The following is a 19,907-nucleotide window of genomic DNA, read 5'->3' as shown; positions in this document are numbered from 1 at the left end:
ACATCATAACTAAACATGGTAAGTTGATGTAACTCACACATTATTTTGTTGAATAGTTGTGTTAAAGATTGAGCTTGTTATTATTTGCACAGCATTTCTTAAAATTAGCTTAATGTTTGGCTGAAAGCTAAACGCACCATATTTGATCATATGCCTCGTTCACCTAAGACTAGCATGAGTGGCACAAGTGTCCATTTTTAGACATATGCCTTATGAATGTATGTTTTGTATTATAATTAAATGGCATACACAGGTGATTATTGTTAGTGTGAGGCCTTGTACTGTGTGAAGTGATTTTAATTACTTAATATTGGTTTGTAATAAAACACAATTATGAGCAAAATGTAAGTGGTAGATTTTTCTGTTTTTATCGTGTTTCTATATTTTCTATGTCAATACTCTTTTTTTCCAGTAGATCTACATTACACTGTTACTGTTCCTTAACAAATAAATCAGAGTTGGCATAATATTGACTTAAAAACATATTCCTTTTGCAGCTGTCTGCTCGGCTCTTTTATGGGGAGAGGGATACTATTGTTGTTCCCGTAAACCCTGCCATCAGCGATGATGATAGCTCAGAGGAAGAAGACAACGATGTGGCAGATCCCGACTTCCTTCCACCCACCCACAACCTGGACATTGATGGCCCTTCTGCCAAAAGGAAGTGCGTGCGGCCTGCAGTGGAGGTGCTTGTAGATGAGGACCTGGACAAAAATGATGACAATCAAGAGCCGGCACCAACGACAAAGAGGCCCACCAACTAAAAGGAAGCCAGAGGGCGACCCACCCCTGCCTGAATACCATTCAGCACATTCCCCCTGCTTCATCCAAAGTCCATTTGATTATTTCAGCAGGTACTTAAGTCGTGAAGTAATCTCGCACATAACATATCAAACCAACTTATATGCAACCCAGATGCACATCAACATCACCTTTGCCACCACTGATGATGAAATTATGAACTTTGTGGCTCATAATTTCATCCTCAGTGGTGGCAAAGGTGATGTTGATGTTCTGCTTCCCGGGGTTCTGGCTTCCTTTTGTTGGTGGGCCTCTTTGCCGTTGGTGCCGGCTCTTGATTGTCATCATTTTCGGCCAGGTCCTCATCTACAAGCACCTCCACTGCAGGCCGCACGCACTTCCTTTTGGCAGAAGGGCCATCAATGTCCAGGTTGTGGGTGGGTGGAAGGAAGTCGGGATCTGCCACATCGTTGTCTTCTTCCTCTGAGCTATCATCATCGCTGATGGCAGGGTTTACGGGAACAACAACGGTATCCCTCTCCCCATAAAAGAGCTGAGCAGACAGCTGCAAAAGGAATATGTTTTTAAGTCAATATTAAGCCAACTCTGATTTTTAGAAATGCTATGCAAATAACAACAATCTCAAATTTTTAACACAACTATTCAACCAAATAATTTGTGAGTTACATCAACTTACCATGTTTAGTTGTTCTTGTATGACAGTCAAGCCAGTATCAGTAGCCTACCCCAAGACAGAGATGTCTCTAAATAAATGTTCCTTGCAGTTTGTGTGTTTTTCTCATATTTTTTTTAATTCACGCTCTGTAATTTTTTTGACCCTAGACCGGCAAGTGCTCATATGTGGTAACTTCAATGACCTTGGTTTGTAATGCAAAGATATAGATAACTTTTTTTTTTTTTAAATGTCCTGTACCATCCCCCATTATCTTTCTGAGGTACAATTTAGAATTTCCAAAGATTTCAATGAGTGCCCTATAAAGGGTTAAACACAAAATTATATATATATATATATATATATATATATATATATATATATATATATATATATATATATATATATATACACACACACACACACACACACACACACACACACATAATCGTAGACTTGGTATGCTGGGCATTTTTTTGTAAATGATGCAGACAAACAAGGGCAGACAAAACAGATGTGCAGCCAAAACATACACAGACAAATGGACATTTGGCGTGGAGTGTTAGCCCTGTGAGACACGGACCTGATCAGTAAAACGCCTCCTCTTTTGCTCAGGCGACTTGACATATGCAGCCTGGGTGTAGGCATAGCTTTTATAGCGAGGCTGAGGGGAGGGACTCCGCACTTGGCCCTGAGCCACACTCACTGTGATCTGAGAGAGAGATAGAATATGACAGAGAAAGGAAAAGGCAGAGGAAGAGGGAAAAAGAGTTGGTAGAAGAGGCCAGAAAAGAGAGGAAGATAGAAAAAGAGAGCCAAAAGGATGCAAAACATAAAGCGAAAAAGATCCAAAAGCCAAATTATACAGAGGAAGAATAAGCAGAGACAGGAGTAAACAAGGAGTGAGTAATGATGAGAAATTAAGATGAGAAAATATGAGAAAGAGAAGCAGAAAACAGGAGAAAAAGGAAACATGAATAATCACACAAGCTCTGTTTCCATCCAAATGCCAAGCTAATTTTAGGTGAACTTTTCAAAACGGCATGAATAAAAAATAAAATACCGCTTATGTGTGTCTACATAGTGTCGAAAAACACATTTACAAGGAAATTGGAAAGTTTCAAAAATTAATATTGGGCATGTAGTTATTGACTTGCATTTCAGCAAATGTTATACATGTTTTTAATGCTCTGAAGAACAGAAATACTCCAACAAAGTCAACTGTATCTTATATGGTTCAGAAAGGTTGTGGTGGACTCATAAAACCCAACGTCACTATAGTGATATTTTACAATTAGACTAAAGCATTTACTTTCCTTTACTTAAAGTATGCCACTTTTGAAAGAAGAAACAACACATTCTTCCTTTTATGAATGAAAGAAAGTTTGAGTTCCAAAGCAATAAACACACCTTTGCTCAGTTTGCTGACTTTATGACTATTCACTACTTGTGCTGAATAGTATATTTTTTGTGTCTGTATTTTTTGTGTAACAGTGCTCCTGTAGGCAAAAGTCACTGGATGGAAACCTGGCTACAGATGCAGACATGAGAGAGGGCAGAGGTAGACATAGAGAAAACAGATGTTATGCAAAAGATGTGGACAGAATGAACATACAGTAGCACAGAGTCAAAGCTGATGTTGTGAGCAGCTCCTGTTCAACAACCCTCTGTCTCAGAGATCCACCACACACATCCAGACACACTCTGGTCATGTTTCCATCTAATTGTCAAGAGGAATTTTAAGCAAACTTTAAAAATGTTGAAGAAAATGTGAATTTGAAGCGTTTCCATCAACTGGTTTAGAGCGAATAAACTAAACTACAAAAAGTCTAGTTTTTTTTCACAAACGGGTTGGAGATAATAAGGTAGCAATGTACAAGTTGGCCATCTGTGCAAAATTAAGGGTTGTGGCAGAGACATTTGGTGTCAGTAAGACAACCGTTCACCGCTGTGTATATGCGGTGTGCAGTGCCATATGATTCAAGCTGTTGAACCAATTCATCAATTTACCCGACGTGGCTGAGGCACAGACAATAGCGCACCGCAACTCCACTATGCACCTTGTGTATGACGCACTGGATGGGACCCATCCTGGACTAGTCATGTGAGTTACATGTTCGCTACGTCACAACTTATTCGGCAAAGCTGTTTCCATCTCCCATTTTAAGCATTAACTCTTTTTCAAAAAAGGCAAAAACCACCTCAAGTGAGCGTAAAAACGTTTCTGCATATTTGAGGAAGTTTTTCTGAATTTTGCCATTTCCATCAACATTTTCTAACGCTATACTTCAAAATGAGCATAAACGGAAACATGATTTCTGTCTTTTTCTGCCTGCTGTTAAAAAGTCACCAGTTTTACACTTTGTTTTCTCTCCAGGGAAAGAGATCACTGGTCTGTTTGGCATCAACATCCTGCTTCACACTCACTCTGACACATTTATCCAAAAACTAGCAGTCCTCAGCAAATTAACCATCATCTATCATTTATTGGCCAGAAAGCAACTGACAGATTTTTAGTTTCATAAGTTCTCATTAAAGGTTTACAATGAGAACACTGAAAGAAATATACATGTTGTGGCTACATTTCTGTTTTTGTCTTGGATGTAGCTAGATGGCTAACAATATTCTTAATCCTACCTGAGAAGCTCTAATTTGTCAACCGTTTCTCCAAATGAATATTCTTAATTTATTTGAAGGAATGCTTCCACATTTTGTTGATTACAAATTCTTGCCAAGAGTTAGATGAGTAGATTGATAGCAGACTATATGCTAACTATGGAGCTGGAGCTAGGAGGTGATTAGCTACTAATCAATCAGTTTTATTTGTCACATGAAATCGTGGTACAATTCCAGTCAAATGTTACCCCTTCAGCTCTTAAACTTTTGCATCGTAAAGCTAAATGAGGCCGTCAGAACGGCGCACAGAAAAGTACAGACAGGAATCATGGGGAAACAGCCAGCATGGCTCAGTCCAAAGTTTAAAAATATGTCTACCAACAGTTTTAAAGGTCACTAAATAACACGTTTCTTTTCACGTCTTGTTTGTTTAGTTACAATTATAGCATTGACTTCTTGCGCCCATCCATTCTTTATGCTAACCTGAGATAAGCCAAGCTAAAATAATCGACTCAGCAGTCTAGCTCCATAGTTCCTAAACATGAGACATGGTATCAATCCTCAAGAATCAAGAAAGCAAATAAGCATATTTCCCAAAATGTTGAACTGTTCTGTTAATAACAATAGGCACGTGCAATGAGATTAACATGCAAGTAATGAATAATTATGTAGGCCTAGCTGCTAGCAGTACAGTAGTAGTAAATAAAAGTAGTCTACTTTGAAATTTGACTGGGGTCAGTTGGGAGCGCAGTGCTGCAGCTCTTGGCAGCACTGGGAAAGTACAAGAAAACAATGGTTACCAGAACTGTAGGTGTGCTGCACAGTAAATCACTCTCACACTGCTATGTGTAATCATTGTTTATATTTGAATAATAATCTGCACATTCATTATGCATGTAAAACATAAGATGATTTTTTTTAAAAACCAGTCCGCTATAAGGCATTTAGGGCCCTATCAGCTACCAGCGCAATTGACTTTGTACACCGACGCATGTGTCATTCCTATTTTGCACCCGACGCACAGCAGACTTTTCCCTCAACAGACTCACGTCGGTAAATTAGGGAATGAATTTGCGCTCCCAGGGGCGGTTCAGCAAAAAGAGGAGGAGTGTTCCGGCGCAAACGCTCCCTAGTGCTATTTTGCAGTTTCAGAAAACAGTTCCAGTTCCACCAGTTCCACCACAGACCAGGAAAAACCTAGTCTAAAGTGAGTAGCGCGTTATTCAGATGCTATTTTAAGGGCGCATGCTTGGCCGTAATGTAGAGTGCACATCGCGCATACGCTTTGCTTCTCTCATCTCAAAGACCCAGCAGTTCCTATTTTCGCAAACCATACATAAATACAAGGAAAAATATGACCTTGTTTTACACAACATTTCCATGGATCATGGATGTGTTGACATAAATGAGGAAATATTAGAGGACTTAAGGAGATGTGATGTTGAACTGCATGTGCCAATGCCACTTAACCCAAATGCCCCAGCAGTAGCAGCACGGGAGAGGAGAGACCGAAGAGCTGCATCGTCTATAGTGAGGTAATCTCGGTCTAATGTTAGACTACATTGCAAAAATATCACCATGCATTCATAACCTCGTGATTCAGTGAGAGTGAGCCCAAAACATCGGAAAGTATGTTTTTGTGACATTTCTTTATTTACATTTTGACAAAAAGAAAAATCAATAGCAAACGTCGGTCTCCTCGGCTGTGAACCACTCCTGGCGTGTGCCCATGGATGTATTAAGAGCGTGCGCCTAGCAAATCCACCAGTATAATAGCAATCCACCATGGAACAAGTGCGCCTGCTTTTAAAGGGAATGTGAGATAACGCTCTGATTGGTTTATTGCAAGTTTTAGAAGGTGTGTGCTCACCTCTGTCTCCATAAGACCCAGTCAGGCTACTCCTAAATAACTTAACTGGAGCTCTGGACCAGAATGTTTCACCAAACTAAGTTGTTTTCGTGCCTAACCAAACACAGGATTTTACCTGAAATCACATGGCAGTTAAACTGTACAGGTGCCACATTTTTAACCCTTGTACGGTGTTCGGGTCTGTGGGACACGTTTTCAATGTTTGCTAAAAGAAAAATTATGCTATTTATTATTTCTTGTAACTCAAACTCACTGGCCTTGGCTCATTTTCTGTGAAGAACATAAAAAATAACTTATTTTCAATGACTGCACACGGTAAACCCCCCTACACATAAGTATTACATATGAGGTGTTCGGGTCTACTGGACCCAAGTGTATTTAATTGTAGGTGCTATGAAACTATGTTGCCTTTCTGCACCTGCTATTCCCACACAAAGTTACAAAATTGTTACATTTCAAGCACTTTCACCTGTTCTGATTAAGTTCTAAGAAACAAGCACCAATAATGATCAAAAATCTTGTTTATATTTTTTTTTTTCCTTTTTTATAATTGAATTTCCTTGTTTTCTTACAAAAAACAAAAATGATCATATGATCATAAATGTGATCTCACAGGGGTAAATGGCAAATATGAACCATACATGATGTTGGTAATTGAGCTAAACGTAAACATCTGTTAAGTATTTTTACATAAATTGTTATGGCTGTATTGATTTAATAGCCTAATAATGTGGTGGGTCCACCAGACCCGGGAACATTGGCTGTGTAACAAAAATATGAACACCACACAAGGGTTAAACAATTGAGCTCTTATTTTGGAGGGACAAATCACTTTTAGTTGACTGATTCTCCCGCTTTCTTGACATTACCAAGCTGCCTTTTCTATAACAGCTGGATGAGCCGCTGCATCGCTAAAACCAAGTCAACCATTCACCACAGACAGCATAAAAGTTTAATCTCTCATTGTCTCGACTCTTTCTCCCCAGCTATCAATCTCCCCTTTCACCTCCATCCCGTCTCTCTTCTCTCCTCTCTCTCTTCTTCTTCTCTTCACCTGTCATCATCTCTCTGTCTGTCTTCCTCTTCGGTTTTATCCCTCACTGTTTTCCCCTTTCTTTCAAGGTGGATTAGATGTTTTTTATGCTGTAAAGGGCAGACAGCCAGAGGCGACCCAGCCCTGGATCAAACGCTTCCTGGCAAATTACTCTTAGCGTTTGTTTTCACCTGCTCCAAGCACTGGATGGGTGGAGATTTAGTGCATCAGGACACCTCAGATAATGTCACAGAAAAGCTGACTTTGTCTAGTTTTAAGCAATTGTCTCAAACTTTGGATTTGGTAATTTCCCCTAGTTTATATCCATGAAAAGCTTTCTTCCTCCCTGAGTCCCAGGTGGTGGTAGGATGGTGTTGATGTAAGGAGGTGATGACAGCATCGCTTTGATGATGACAGATGAGGGACGAGGCAGATAATAGCCGCTGTCAGTAACATTTTTTTCCCTCCTCTTTCCTCTCCATGTCTTGTTTTATTTCCTTCGGACTTGTTTCTCGCACTCCCTATCTGTCTGCTCCATCTCACTATTCATTTCCCCCCTCTCCACCTCTTCAACTTTCTGTACATCTACAGTATATCTTTACACCTCCCCACTTCCTCTATATGCCCTCTTATCTTTTCATCTACGCCTTTCTTTTCCATCTTTCTCTCTCTGTCTGTTTCCCAGAAGAATTGATTGGGGGGGGGGGTGGCCATTAAGCTGAGGGAGATAATAATATTACAGGCCATTACTCCAGGAAGCTCACTCCATCACACGACACTGACCTCTTCTTAACTCAGCTCTAAAGGTCAGCACCAGTGGATCTAATTTGTGACTTGAGATTTGGTCGATTTTTTGCAGCTCTTTCATCCAGTTTCTGTCTCAATTTAGCGGCCAATTTTCATTCTGAAGCTCACAAATTTCAGGTGGTGACTGAACAAATAAGATAGGAGATTTGACTACACTGAAAGGTGACTACGTCTTCCAGCATGCCTGGCAGGGGTCCCCAGGAACAAGGAGGAGGAAGTTGGCCAGAAAAAGAACATCTGCATTCCTTGCTGCCTCTGACACTCTAACCTGAACATGCGACTACAAAGTGGATGGATCAGTGAATGAGTAGACAGATGATGGTGATTTGGTGAATACTGAATTGAAGTTTTATTTAAAACTCAGATTTGGGAAAATAAATTGTTACTGCTTTGTGTGTGCAAGTTCTTAAGTCAGTCAGTCAGTCAGTCAGTTACTTCAATTATATTACTGAGGGACTTTTCATGCCAGAAAAAGCATAGCTTTTTGCCAATCTTAAGTTTACTATAGAGCAAACCGAAAATACCGGTATATAACTAGATGTATGTTATTGATATAGTATCCCTATTTTTTAGCTAATAGTTTATTTTAAGTGATCTATATCAGCCTTCAACTGCAAATACTGTATAGTACCGCTTTTTTTTAAATTCCATTGTCTCCAGCAAAAGATATAATTGTTTATTCAGTACGCCCACACAATTCTCTGTGCCAAAATGTCTGGGGATATAACCATAAAATTTACCGTAGATTTGCAGCAATTTCTTCTCTTAATCATGCCTTGTGCTTGAATCTGCTGCACCAGGAAAATCTGCTCTCAGTTTGTGGTACCACTGAGAAGCAAATATGCTCTCAAACTATTCATTATCCAATTTAACATTAAAAAGTAGAATACAGTGTTTCTCTTTTAAACTATGCTTGTGAGCCGGTGTGGCTGCCGATTAGCACCTTAATCATATTTTGCTAGAACTACAGGGAAAGAGGGAGTTTCAAACCTTCCTTTAATGTTTTATTTTTTTATTTTATTGCTTGTAGAGATCTAAAAAATGAAGTGTTTCCACAGTAGTGCTGTTACCCGGACCATCATTATCAAATGTATTCTCAAAGATCTCCATATCTCTGAAGAGTTTCTTTGATTAACTCTATTCAACTCGGAGGACTGGGTGCAGGGATCATCCCCTCTGACTCTTAATCCCCTTCAGTTTCAGTCAAATACTAAAATAGAGAGAGGGTCCTGTTGGGAATTTGATAAGACCACTAAAGTGGCAGGTTTGCAGGATGGGTTTTGTTGAGCACAACCTCATTTTGCAACTTGGTTAGATAATCATATTCTGGAGCTGATAATATGTAGTGTACAAACCGCTGCAGTCATTTAGTTGTATAATATGAAGAACCAAGTGAGTGTACATAGCTGAGCACAGACATAATACATGCCATCTTACTATCATCACAGCACTAAGCCATCATAGCAACAGTAATACTAAATTGCACAGACAAAATGACAAGAAGCATTGGAGTAAAGATGCCACTATCACAATTCAACTAGTTCCCATGATGACTGACAGGCGGGTCAATCCAACATGTGTTACCGCAGAAACAACCCTGGCACTTAACTATGGCAACAGGATGCCATGCTTCTATAACAATATCTAGGGCTCAATAGTTTTGGTTTCCTTCCTTCCTTTCCTTGGTTTCCTAGTGAGATTGCTGTTGTGACTTTTTTTTTTTTGTAATAAAAGTGACGGACGTGTCAATTGCTATCACATTCATATCATATTTGAAAGTTACTTCAGTGACATGATTACAGGATTCTAACCCTGACTTGAAGTTTGCCCCTATTAAATTTCTATGGGACGCAAAAAAATTGCTTCACAAGACATTGCATTGTGGGATTCTAGGTGATGTAAGACTGACCAGCAAAGGGAAAAGAGGGAGGGTTCGATAGTTTAAAAAAAAAAGTACTTGCAACTCTGCAGCACTTCACCGACAATTACAAAGTGCTGCAATGGCGGGACAGGAAGTTTAGTCTTTATCTGATGTGAATAAATGTCTGTTGAGGAGACGTTCATCATGTAACTTGTAGGACATAAAAATTGCTTCAAAGTAATCTTACTCTTTGAATATTTTCAGGAATTGTTCCAGAGAAAGTCAAAAAGAACAAAAACAATGAGCCATAACAGTGTCACATGGCAGCCTTAGTAACAGCAACACCATCGTCGACATACAGTGATGGCAGGGAGAATGAAAACCACATGTATATGTGTGCATCCGGTTCCACCTGTGTATGTGTGCGTTGTATGTCTAACCTGCTGGGAAAAGCGCTGCTGGGTCTGGATCTGGTAGTGCTCCTCTGTCGTCACCCGGGCAATGCTGGTTACAGTTGCCCGCGGCAGTGTCTCCACCTCCTGGATGGCTTCCATGGAAATGCTTTGGGGAAGAACCTGGAAGAGTGATGTCACGTACATGATGACACTCTTTTTGTCAGGGTGAGGCACCGCCACATCTGAAGAGCAGGAAGCAAGGACACATGCAGTTTACCGTCAGAATTCTTTGCAATTTATTAAACAAATGGTGGCTGGTTTCAGACAGAAGTAGACATAGAAGATGAACTTTGTTTTTAGGGGAGCCTTAGATACAGTACAAAGTAACATTCACATAACAAACAATTAAAGAAAAATAAATATAAGAAAGAAAATAAAAACAATTAAGAAAATAAAAACAATTCAGAAAGAAATCCCCAAACCACACATCCTACATCTTAAACACATTAATGAAATACAGTTTTAGTCACGCACAAAAAATGTATTCAAAATAGGATTTTGATCATGGAGGCGGAATTTATGATTCTTCCATCAAAAGCGACAAAATTCCACAAAGAAACACATAGCCCGGCATTTTCAAAATATATCTACTCTGGGAACGGTTTGCGATAAAACAGAAAACGATCACATTTTAAATGTAGACGCCTTTGTATTAGTAATTTCAGATAAGCAAACAAAGAGGTCTTAGAGTATTTTTTCGATTTTGGACTGAACATATCTGAAAATGTTAATTTGGGCTTTCGGAAATTTTCAGTATTTTCTGACATATACTGAAGCTTGGAAATATATAGTATACACTACAGTATAGTATGCAATGGCCACTTATAAGTAATCCAAGAGGCTGCAGGATGATGCAGTAATTTTTCTTTGTGCTCATGAATTACTGTAGGCCACTGTTAACTCTTTTTGTTTCCCATAGCATCAGTGTGTCAGCCTGCCCTACATTTTACAGCTAAATTGAGTCTGAGCTAAGTTTTCCAACAGGTGGAGGAGAGATATAACAGAGCAGTGATTTCAGGAAGAGTGGCCAAGAGCTTGTGGGCCAGCCAGTCAGCCCGGGGCAAAACTAATAGAGACGGATCACAGCGGGGCTGAGACACGGCAGATAAATGAATGCCATAAGAGATAAAGAGAAGATGGAAAAAAGGGGGTGAGCTGAGGGAGAGGAGAACGGAAGAAAGACAGACAGAGAAATAAATGGAGTGCTAATGAACAGAGTGGTGTGTAGAGTGTGGTGAGCTTACGACGAATAATAGACATGAGAGAAATGGAAGATGACAATGGAAAGGAAAAGAAATGGAGACAGAGAGAAAAAAAGGCAGTTGCAAAGTAACAAAAATTAGTGTGTGCCAAGAAAGATATGTGTGTCAGTGGATAGATAGGTAGATAGGTAGATAGGTAGATAAAGCTAGTGTCATATTTTAGCTGTGGAAAACTGTGGACATTTATCAGCATCACAGAGAAATCTGAGGATGTTTGATGAAGACAAACAGTTACGTAAATAATGCTACCATCTGCAAGTGTGTATCCAAGTGTGTCTAAGTGTGTACACATTGCTCCACTCTGTTTTGTATCCCATCATCTCAATTTTAATCATGTCACCACAGCTACACTGTGTGTGCATACCTATGAGGCTCTGTGTTTGCATGTGTGGATATTTGTGTTTGGGTTTGTGAATGTTGTGTATATAAATTAATGTGTGTGTGTGTGTGTGTGTGTGTGTGTGTGTGTGTGTGTGTGTGTGTTTGTCTGCCTTGTGCATCTGTCTCTGTAAACAATCACTGTGGAAATATCATACGTTTGGATTAAAATAGCTTCTGAAATGTTTCCCTAGAAAATCTAATGTTGCATGTGTGTGAATCAGGGAAAATAAACAATACTGATAGTTTCTTAAATGACATCAAATAAGATAAAACAGGATAACTAGATGTTAAAAAACTGCGTTTGGTCTCAACTAAAGCTGGGACTTCCAAAAAACCTCCACACCTGTTTCCAACTTCCCTTTATCAATTATATCATACCCACAATTACTATGGTGTGGCCGATTTGCCTAGCTGTCAATCAAAATCAGTGGATCAGAACTATAACCAAAATATGGGAAGTTTTTAAATAATAACTATTGTTCTTTAAATATAAACAAAAACTGCTTTTTTGGCTCCTACAGGTGTAGTAGGCCTGAATCTAGGCCTATGTTTACAAAATTGATCACACGTAAGCTTTACTCAATTTACCCCTGCCTGACAGTTTTAATTAGTTAGTGTCTGTATACTGGTCTTAGGTCAGCAGCAACCCTGGCAGTGATGGATGCAGGTCAAAAAATTCTGGGTGAATATACTTGTTAGAAGGCATCTCTGGTGTTATTTTGCACAACATCAAAGGACTTTTTGAGCAGAGCATTTCTGCCAACCTATCGGTCAGTTTATGCATCGTTGATCAAGTTCTTCCACCAAGATGATCATAGTTATAACTATGGCAACACCCAATCACCCAATCAGCGTTACCCGTGGTTAACACTTCATTACTAGATATGATCAATATGTCTTTATTAGGGCTGTCAATCGATTAAAAAATGTAATCTAATTAATTACATACTCCGTGATTAATTAATCCAAATTAATCACATACATAATTAACGGTGCTTGAACCGATACTTTTTAAGAAAGTAAAAAAAGAAAAGAAAAAAAAGGGTACTAAACAACAGTTGGTGACATTAAAGAACAGCTTGTTTATTGCTAAGGCCATATGGTCAAAATTAAATGATTTAATAATCATGTATAACAATAACAATAAATTATTTCACTAGTAAATTGCTGTTGAACGACAAAAACAACCACCAGATGGGAAAAGGACATTTACAATAACTTCAAATGCACCACGAGGCTGTAGTTTACCAGTTTCATTGAATGCACCGTCTGTGTTGTTTCTCCGACGGCAGCTGCAGATTGTTACATACCGGTGTTGAATCCTCTACAGTAAAACACAGTCAAATTTTACACCGTTTAGCGTTAGCTGTCAGCATTTTAACCATTTTTAATCCAGCTACTAGCTAGCGGTAGGCTAACGTTAGCTGCTGTCGAGTATAGTGTTAACTAGCGTCACGTGCAGCGGTGTTTGTGTTGCCTGTACCGTCTAGAACGGCTCCGGGTCAAACGCCAATATGGAATGGATTAATCTGCGTTACGCGAAAATAACGCGTTTCTTTTAACGCGTTATTTTTACAGCCCTAGTCTTTATTAACAGGTTATGTACCACAGTCATTTAAAGTAGCTGTGATGAAAACTCTTGAAAAAACCCACCCTCGATCCTGAGGTCTAAGCAAACTATAGACCTATATCTAATCTCCCCTTTCTCTCCAAGATCCTTGAGAAGATAGTCGCTAATCAGTTATGTGACTTTCTATATAGCAATAGTTTATTTGAGGACTTTCAGTCAGGATTTAGAATGCATCATAACACAGAGACGGGACCGGTGAAAATTACTAACGACCTTCTAACTGCTTCAGATAAAGGACTTGTTGCCCTACTTGTCTTACTAGATCTTAGTGCTGCATTCAACACAAACCATACCATACCATCCTGCTACAGAGACTGAAACATTTAGTTGGCATTAAATGAATCGCACTAAGCTGGTTTAAAGATTAGTTAGGTATTAGTAGGTAAGACTTATAAAACTAACTTTCTGTCATACTTGCTGAAACTGACCCTATGTTCAAGTAGAACTACATGAAGCATGTAATTAAAAAAGAATCTGGCTCCTCTGGCACCACCTACAGCCCGTAGTGCAATTTGCAAAAATCCACAGCTCCCTGTTCAGATGCACCAATCAGGGCCAGGGGGGGTGTCTAACTGCGTGTCAATCACTGCTCATGTACGCATGCATTCTCGTTTGTGGGGGGAGGGACTTAGGAGACCGTTTTGGGCTTTAGCAGAAAGGGGGGAGGGACTGAGAAGTTGTTGTTCATTTTTTGGCTAAGTCCTGGATCTTCGCAATCCTACCTATAGCACCTTTTAGTCCTATTTATCTGATCAATCTCAATTTGTTGATGTTAAAGGAGAACTCCGGACGATTTTTCCGGACGCTAGATTTTTAGTACTGTCGATAGAAAAAAACGCCCAAAATCGGTGCTAGTAAACTGGAGTTGCTGCAGCTATGGCCAGAGCTCCCAGTTAGCTAAAATGCCAGTTGTGGGGGCATATTTTAAAGAGTGCCTTTGTGCCTCTTAACAGACACAAAATGCAATTAAAATTTCATTTTTTTAAGACATGTACTCGAGGTCAGGGGAACAGTGTTTATCTATAATTGTCCCGTTATTACATCCGTTCTCATGCACGTACATACAGATCGCCCCCTCCTCTGCTCTTACCGGAGTCCTCATTCGGAGCAGAGTGCGACCTGCTAGCTGCATGCTAGCATCGGGTATCCCCGGGTGAAGCCAGGTTTCAGTGATAATCAAAACACAGCAGCCACGAACAGCGATTTCCAAACTCTCTTCTTTGATAAAGCTTATAGTTAGGGAGTGAGGAGTTGCAGCGTTCACCTAGACCGGCGGGGGAAGGTGTATAGCTACATACACGGAACCCCTTCTCTTCTTCTCTTCATAGTCGTCAGATTCATCTACCAACCCTTAGAGAACTGGCTCAGGTTTGCCTCGCACCAGCTCTTTATTATGCTGTTATAGTTTTAGACTGACAGGGGACTTCCTTTGACACACTGAGCTCCTCTCTCCTCCATCTGTGTGCATCCATGTCCCAGAAATGCTTGTTACTAACTTAGTTCTGGGGAGCTTATTCCTTATTTATGTTTTTGTTTTGCCCAGCAGTTTTCCTTGGATTAGGGTGGCACCTAAGTCATGGTTGCAGCTGTCACCGTGGTCCAGCTCCACCCCCTGCTATGCCCTGCTACACCCTGCTACGTCCTGCTACGTCCTGCTATGCCCTGCAGTGCCCTGCTACACCCTGTAACGCCCTCCATGAACTACTATTTCTAGTCATAGTTCCAATTGTGACTATTATTGCCACTGTTCATCACACCCCCAACCGGCACCATCACACCGCCTACCAAGAGCCTGGGTCTGTCCTAAAACAGTGTTTCTCAACAGGGGCGGTGCCGCCCCCCAGGGGGAGTTCAGAAGATGACGTGGAGGGGGCGCTGGAAGCAATATTTTGTAAAGGGGGGCGTTGAAGTGCCCTTTTGGGGCGTTTGTTTGAAAGCTAGTTTAAACCAAAGATTCACAATAACAATACATGTTTACACTTTAAACTACTACAAAACAGTGGTCTGCAACATTAAAACCTGCCAGTTCACGGCACTGCGACTGGACGAGACGGGTATCATAACTCTTCTGTGCTTCTGTCAGCATTGTTTGGCGCAGCTCCGTGCTGCCTTCACGGAAACGGGATGTCAGAGCATCATCTTAAATGAGCTCTGTAGGCCTACTACGTGAAGCTGCATTCAGATAAAAAAAATTTAAAAAAAAGCAATCGCCTCGTCGTCCTGTTGTGTTCTTTAACCCCCCAATGTATCACAAGTAGACTTTATATTTCACAGTAACAGTTTTTCATCAGATCGTTTACAGAACACGTTTCCTACTGCACCTGAAGGCAGCTTCATTTCACGGAGAAAGAGAGAAAGAAAAGAGATAAGCGAGAGATATCGACTGTGCTTTGTTGTTTGGCAAACATTTAGCTGTTTCATAAACTCCCGGGTAGTTCAGAGCTTGTTTTTGGTGTTTTGAAACTTTCTTGTGGAAGCGATAGAGGCAGTGATGTACTGTTTACTGCAGGCTACAAGATTCTCACGCCTCAAAACGCAGCGCGATATGGGGTTGCGTTTCTCCAAACGTTTTTTTTCTGCCATTTACTCGCAAGACAGGCGATAGCAAACCTATACTATTCTAACCTATACTATTCTAACCTATACTATTCTAAGCATCAACAAAGGGCTCTCACTAACTTTCAAAGGTTGTAAACTTATTTCCATTCTGCAGTAGCCTAGGTGTCGTTCTTCAAGTCGTTTGTCATCACCAAAATACTTTACTGTTAGTGTTTGTAATAATAATAATAATAATAGTAATAATAATAATAATAATAATAATAATAATAATACATTTTATTTAAAGCGCCTTTCATGACACCCAAGGTCACTTCACAAACAAAAAAGGACACTGAAATTATAGTCATCTTATTAAAGTTGCAGAGGTTCACACCAGGGACATGCAGCAGGCCTTTTGATAATACCTAATTATAGTTTGAATGTTACATATCTAGTCGTTCTGATTGGCTGCTGTTATTTAAATTGAATGTCAAATTGCATTTTTTTTTAAAAACCTGTAAATATATAATTTCTATTCACATGGCTTTTTTGATACCTGTTTGTCATTCAATAATATGATTTTTTGACTATTTTTGATAACAATAGTAACAACAATAATAGGCCTATATTAGGGCGTAATCATGTTTTCAATATTCGGGGCAATTAGCCTAAATTTTTTAGGGGGGGTGTTAGGGACCTGGATAATGGATAGGGGGGCGCTGGTACAAAAAAGGTTAAGAACCACTGCCCTAAAAGGAAGTTGTCCTCACCACCTAAGGTTTCTCCCTAAAAGTAAATTATAGATTATATCTGTAGTGTCTTGAGATAACTGTTGTTATGATTTGATACTATAAATAAAATTTTATTGAATTGAATTAAAATTTAATTGAATATTCTTCTCTGGAAGTATCACAGTGTGTGTGTATGTGTGTGTGTGTGTGTGTGTGTGTGTGTGTGTGTGTGTGTGTTTGTTAGTTACCCTCAGGGTCCAGCAGTCTCTCTATCCCAAGGTGTTGTTCTGCCTTATTAAAGGCGTGTTCCAGTCTGTCGATCACAGACGTCTTCTTCTCTACTACGCTCCAATCAAAAAGCTCAGGTCTGTGGAGGCAAAAGGCAAATTAACAGGGATCACATACCCACTGCATCTACATTTTAGTTTATCTAAACATGGAGGAAGGATTGAGTATTGATTAGATCATGTCCCTGGTTGATCATTTTCTCAGTTGGCTTAGGCAAATTCTTTAGCATATGTTGAGAAAAGGAGACAAAGAGCATTCTCAAAGTAAAAGGGCTGACATTGTGGCAATAAAAACGTTTTAATGTTTGTATTATATAGCCTATCAATTAAAAATGAAATACACTGTAATTAACCGACATCAGCCGATGGATTTAGCTTTATTTTTTGGTATACTTCAAGTATTCAACAATGTATTTATCTGCTGTGCAGTGATTCTTAGCTGTACATACCCGGTCAACCAGCATTAAATAGTAAAAGTAGACCATAACAATTCAATATAGTAAGTTGATTTTGTAATTTGATTTAAACATTTGATCTATCAAAATGTGCTGTTATTCCATTACCAGAAAACAGAATGGTGTTAGCATGGAGCACCAGAGCAAATCATGTGAAGAGTGATGGCTTTGGTGTGTGTGATCTCCTACTCTGTATCCTGTTAGGACACTGTGAACAGATGTTCATGCTATCTAACCATGATTTAATTCATAATTACATGAGTCCAGGCCTGAGACCCAAACTCTCATGGGTATCCATAGAGGCAGATTAACACTGTTTCACCTCTACAAAGCCATTCATCCATCTATTCATACAGCTTTCATCAATTATCTATTCACTGATTCATTTACTTATTTATTTGTTCATTCACTTGTTCATTTATTCATTTAGTGCAGCTATTTTACATAATATTACAACTTCACTGCACTAAATATGTTATTGTTGGAACTAGATAAAGTGGCGGTGTACAAATACTTAGGTGTCTGCTTAGACAGTTCCCTCTCCTTCCAGCAACACATAACTCACCTTCAATCTAAAGTTAAGTCCAGGATCGGTTTCCTATTCCGCAACAGGGCCTCTTTCACTCATGCTGCCAAACTCGCCTTGGTGAAAATGACAATCTTACCAATTCTCGATTTCAGTTATGTCATTTACAGAACTGCCTCAAACTCTCTCCTGAATAAACTAGATGTTATCTACCATAGTGCCATACGTTTCGTGACTAGAGCCCCTCCTAACAACCACCACTGCAACCTCTATGCATTAGTTGGCTGGCCCTCGTTACACACTCGTCGCTTAACTCACTGGTACCAACACATTTACAAATCCTTACTAGGCAAAGCCCTAAACTGTGCCTGAACCCATACTTGAAAAAAAGAAAAAGAGCATGAAACGACGATCGGTAAAATGAAAGCGCGGCCTGTTTATTGTTAAGGCCATATGGTCAAATTTAATTAATGTATTTAAAATGCTATAACAATAACTTATTTCACCAGTCAATTGCTGCTAAACAACAAAAAGAACCACTAAATTGCAGAAGGGTACTTCTAGTTTGTCGAGGTGCACCTGAATGCACCATGAGTTTACAAGGTGTACTTAAATGCACCCATAGAAATAATATGGATATAAAGGCCTTTCCCATTCTAATCAACATAGCAGAATGGTTAGAGCGGCAGCCATTTTTGTGTGTACTAAGTTCCGTATAAACTTCTGTATCAACTGATTTTTTTTGTTTTGATTGTTGTTGATTGATGTCTTTTGATATCTTATAATTCTGTACTTTGTTCTGTGTCTCCATTTTAAATTGTTATATGTTTGTTTTATGTCTGCAGTATTAGTCAATTATTTGTGCTGCTGCTTGTCTTGGCCAACTCTTGAAAAAAGAGATTTTTAATCTCAATGAGTCTTTTACTCCTGGTTAAAAAAAAAGATTAAATAAAAAAATGCATTTAAATAAAAAATTAAAAGTATAGCAATTTCATTAAATAAACCACAATTTAGGCAGCCAGCCAAATAAACATTCCCTTTTCTATCCACTCTTTGTGACTATTGTTTTATTTTATTTCTATGTCTCTCTCTGCAAACAACACACACACACACACACACACACACACACACACACACACACACACACACACACACACACACACACACACACACACACACACACAACCCATTTTACAGTACCTGTGGCTGTGGATGAGGGCATTGAAGGCCAATCCATCATTCCAGCTACTGGAGAAGTTAACCACATTGACCTAAGGACAGAGATAATGGATATTAAAGGGCAACTTGTGAATGCAGTATGACACCTTTATATACCTTTTATAGGTATATATTAGACAGACTGAGGTCTTACTGTAATACATGGAGTGACAGACTACTATAGCTAGAAATGGGTTTCAAATGTAATACAAAGCTCTAAAGAAAAGACACAAAATTAACCAAAATCAGCCTTATTTCAAACGGCCATTGGTTTTGTCAGCTGAAATGACGACTCTCTCTAGACTATTTTACTAGTGCTACGTAGCTAATTTAACTCTCAGTTATTTGAAAAAAAAGCTGACTTTCCAGTCAACCCTGTTAAAGTTAAAGGAGAATTCCGGTCGATTTCAACACGTAGCTCTGTTGTTTGGAAGTTTGGAGTGCTGTCAGTAGCAAAAAAAAATAAAACAATCAAAGTGCTGCCTACACCGTGTTATCCCCCTGCTAGCGTTAGCACCCAACAGGCTTAAACAGGGCAAGTTTTAAACGTTTTTTTAGCCTCTAAACTAGGGTGACCAGACGTCCCCGGTTACCGGGGACAGTCCCCGGTTTCGGTGACCTGTCCCCGGCTGGAGCTGTCCCCAGAAATGTCCCCGGTTTTCACTGTGACTGACAGACCCGAAATTGGAATGAAAGAAAGAAAACATTGACCAAACATATAGTCGCGCTGACTCGCGCACCCTACACGCGCAAACTCAAGCCAGAGCAAGCGCTGCTCAGAGCTCAGATATGTTCTAGAATGTCCATATTTTACGATGCTAAA

General features: G+C 39.5%; 1 protein-coding gene across 2 annotated transcripts in view; it reads right to left on the bottom strand.

Moving 5' to 3' along the window:
• Positions 1-19,907, bottom strand: part of LOC144512721 (dystrophin-like) — a 377,468-nt gene that overhangs the window by 320,230 nt on the left and 37,331 nt on the right. Inside the window, exons 6-9 of one of the 2 annotated variants that reach the window (XM_078243603.1) lie at positions 19,067-19,137; positions 16,847-16,965; positions 10,042-10,238; positions 1,998-2,126 (exon numbers count right to left, since the gene is read on the bottom strand). In XM_078243603.1, coding sequence (XP_078099729.1) covers positions 1,998-2,126; positions 10,042-10,238; positions 16,847-16,965; positions 19,067-19,137 — 516 coding nt within the window. The remainder of the gene's footprint in view (positions 1-1,997; positions 2,127-10,041; positions 10,239-16,846; positions 16,966-19,066; positions 19,138-19,907) is intronic. The other variant, XM_078243602.1, reaches the window with a different exon arrangement.

Source organism: Sander vitreus, chromosome 24, assembly GCF_031162955.1.
Source record: "Sander vitreus isolate 19-12246 chromosome 24, sanVit1, whole genome shotgun sequence".
NCBI lineage: Eukaryota > Metazoa > Chordata > Actinopteri > Perciformes > Percidae > Sander > Sander vitreus.
Note: the sequence above shows the minus strand (reverse complement) of the source record. Positions and strands in the feature narration are given on the sequence as shown.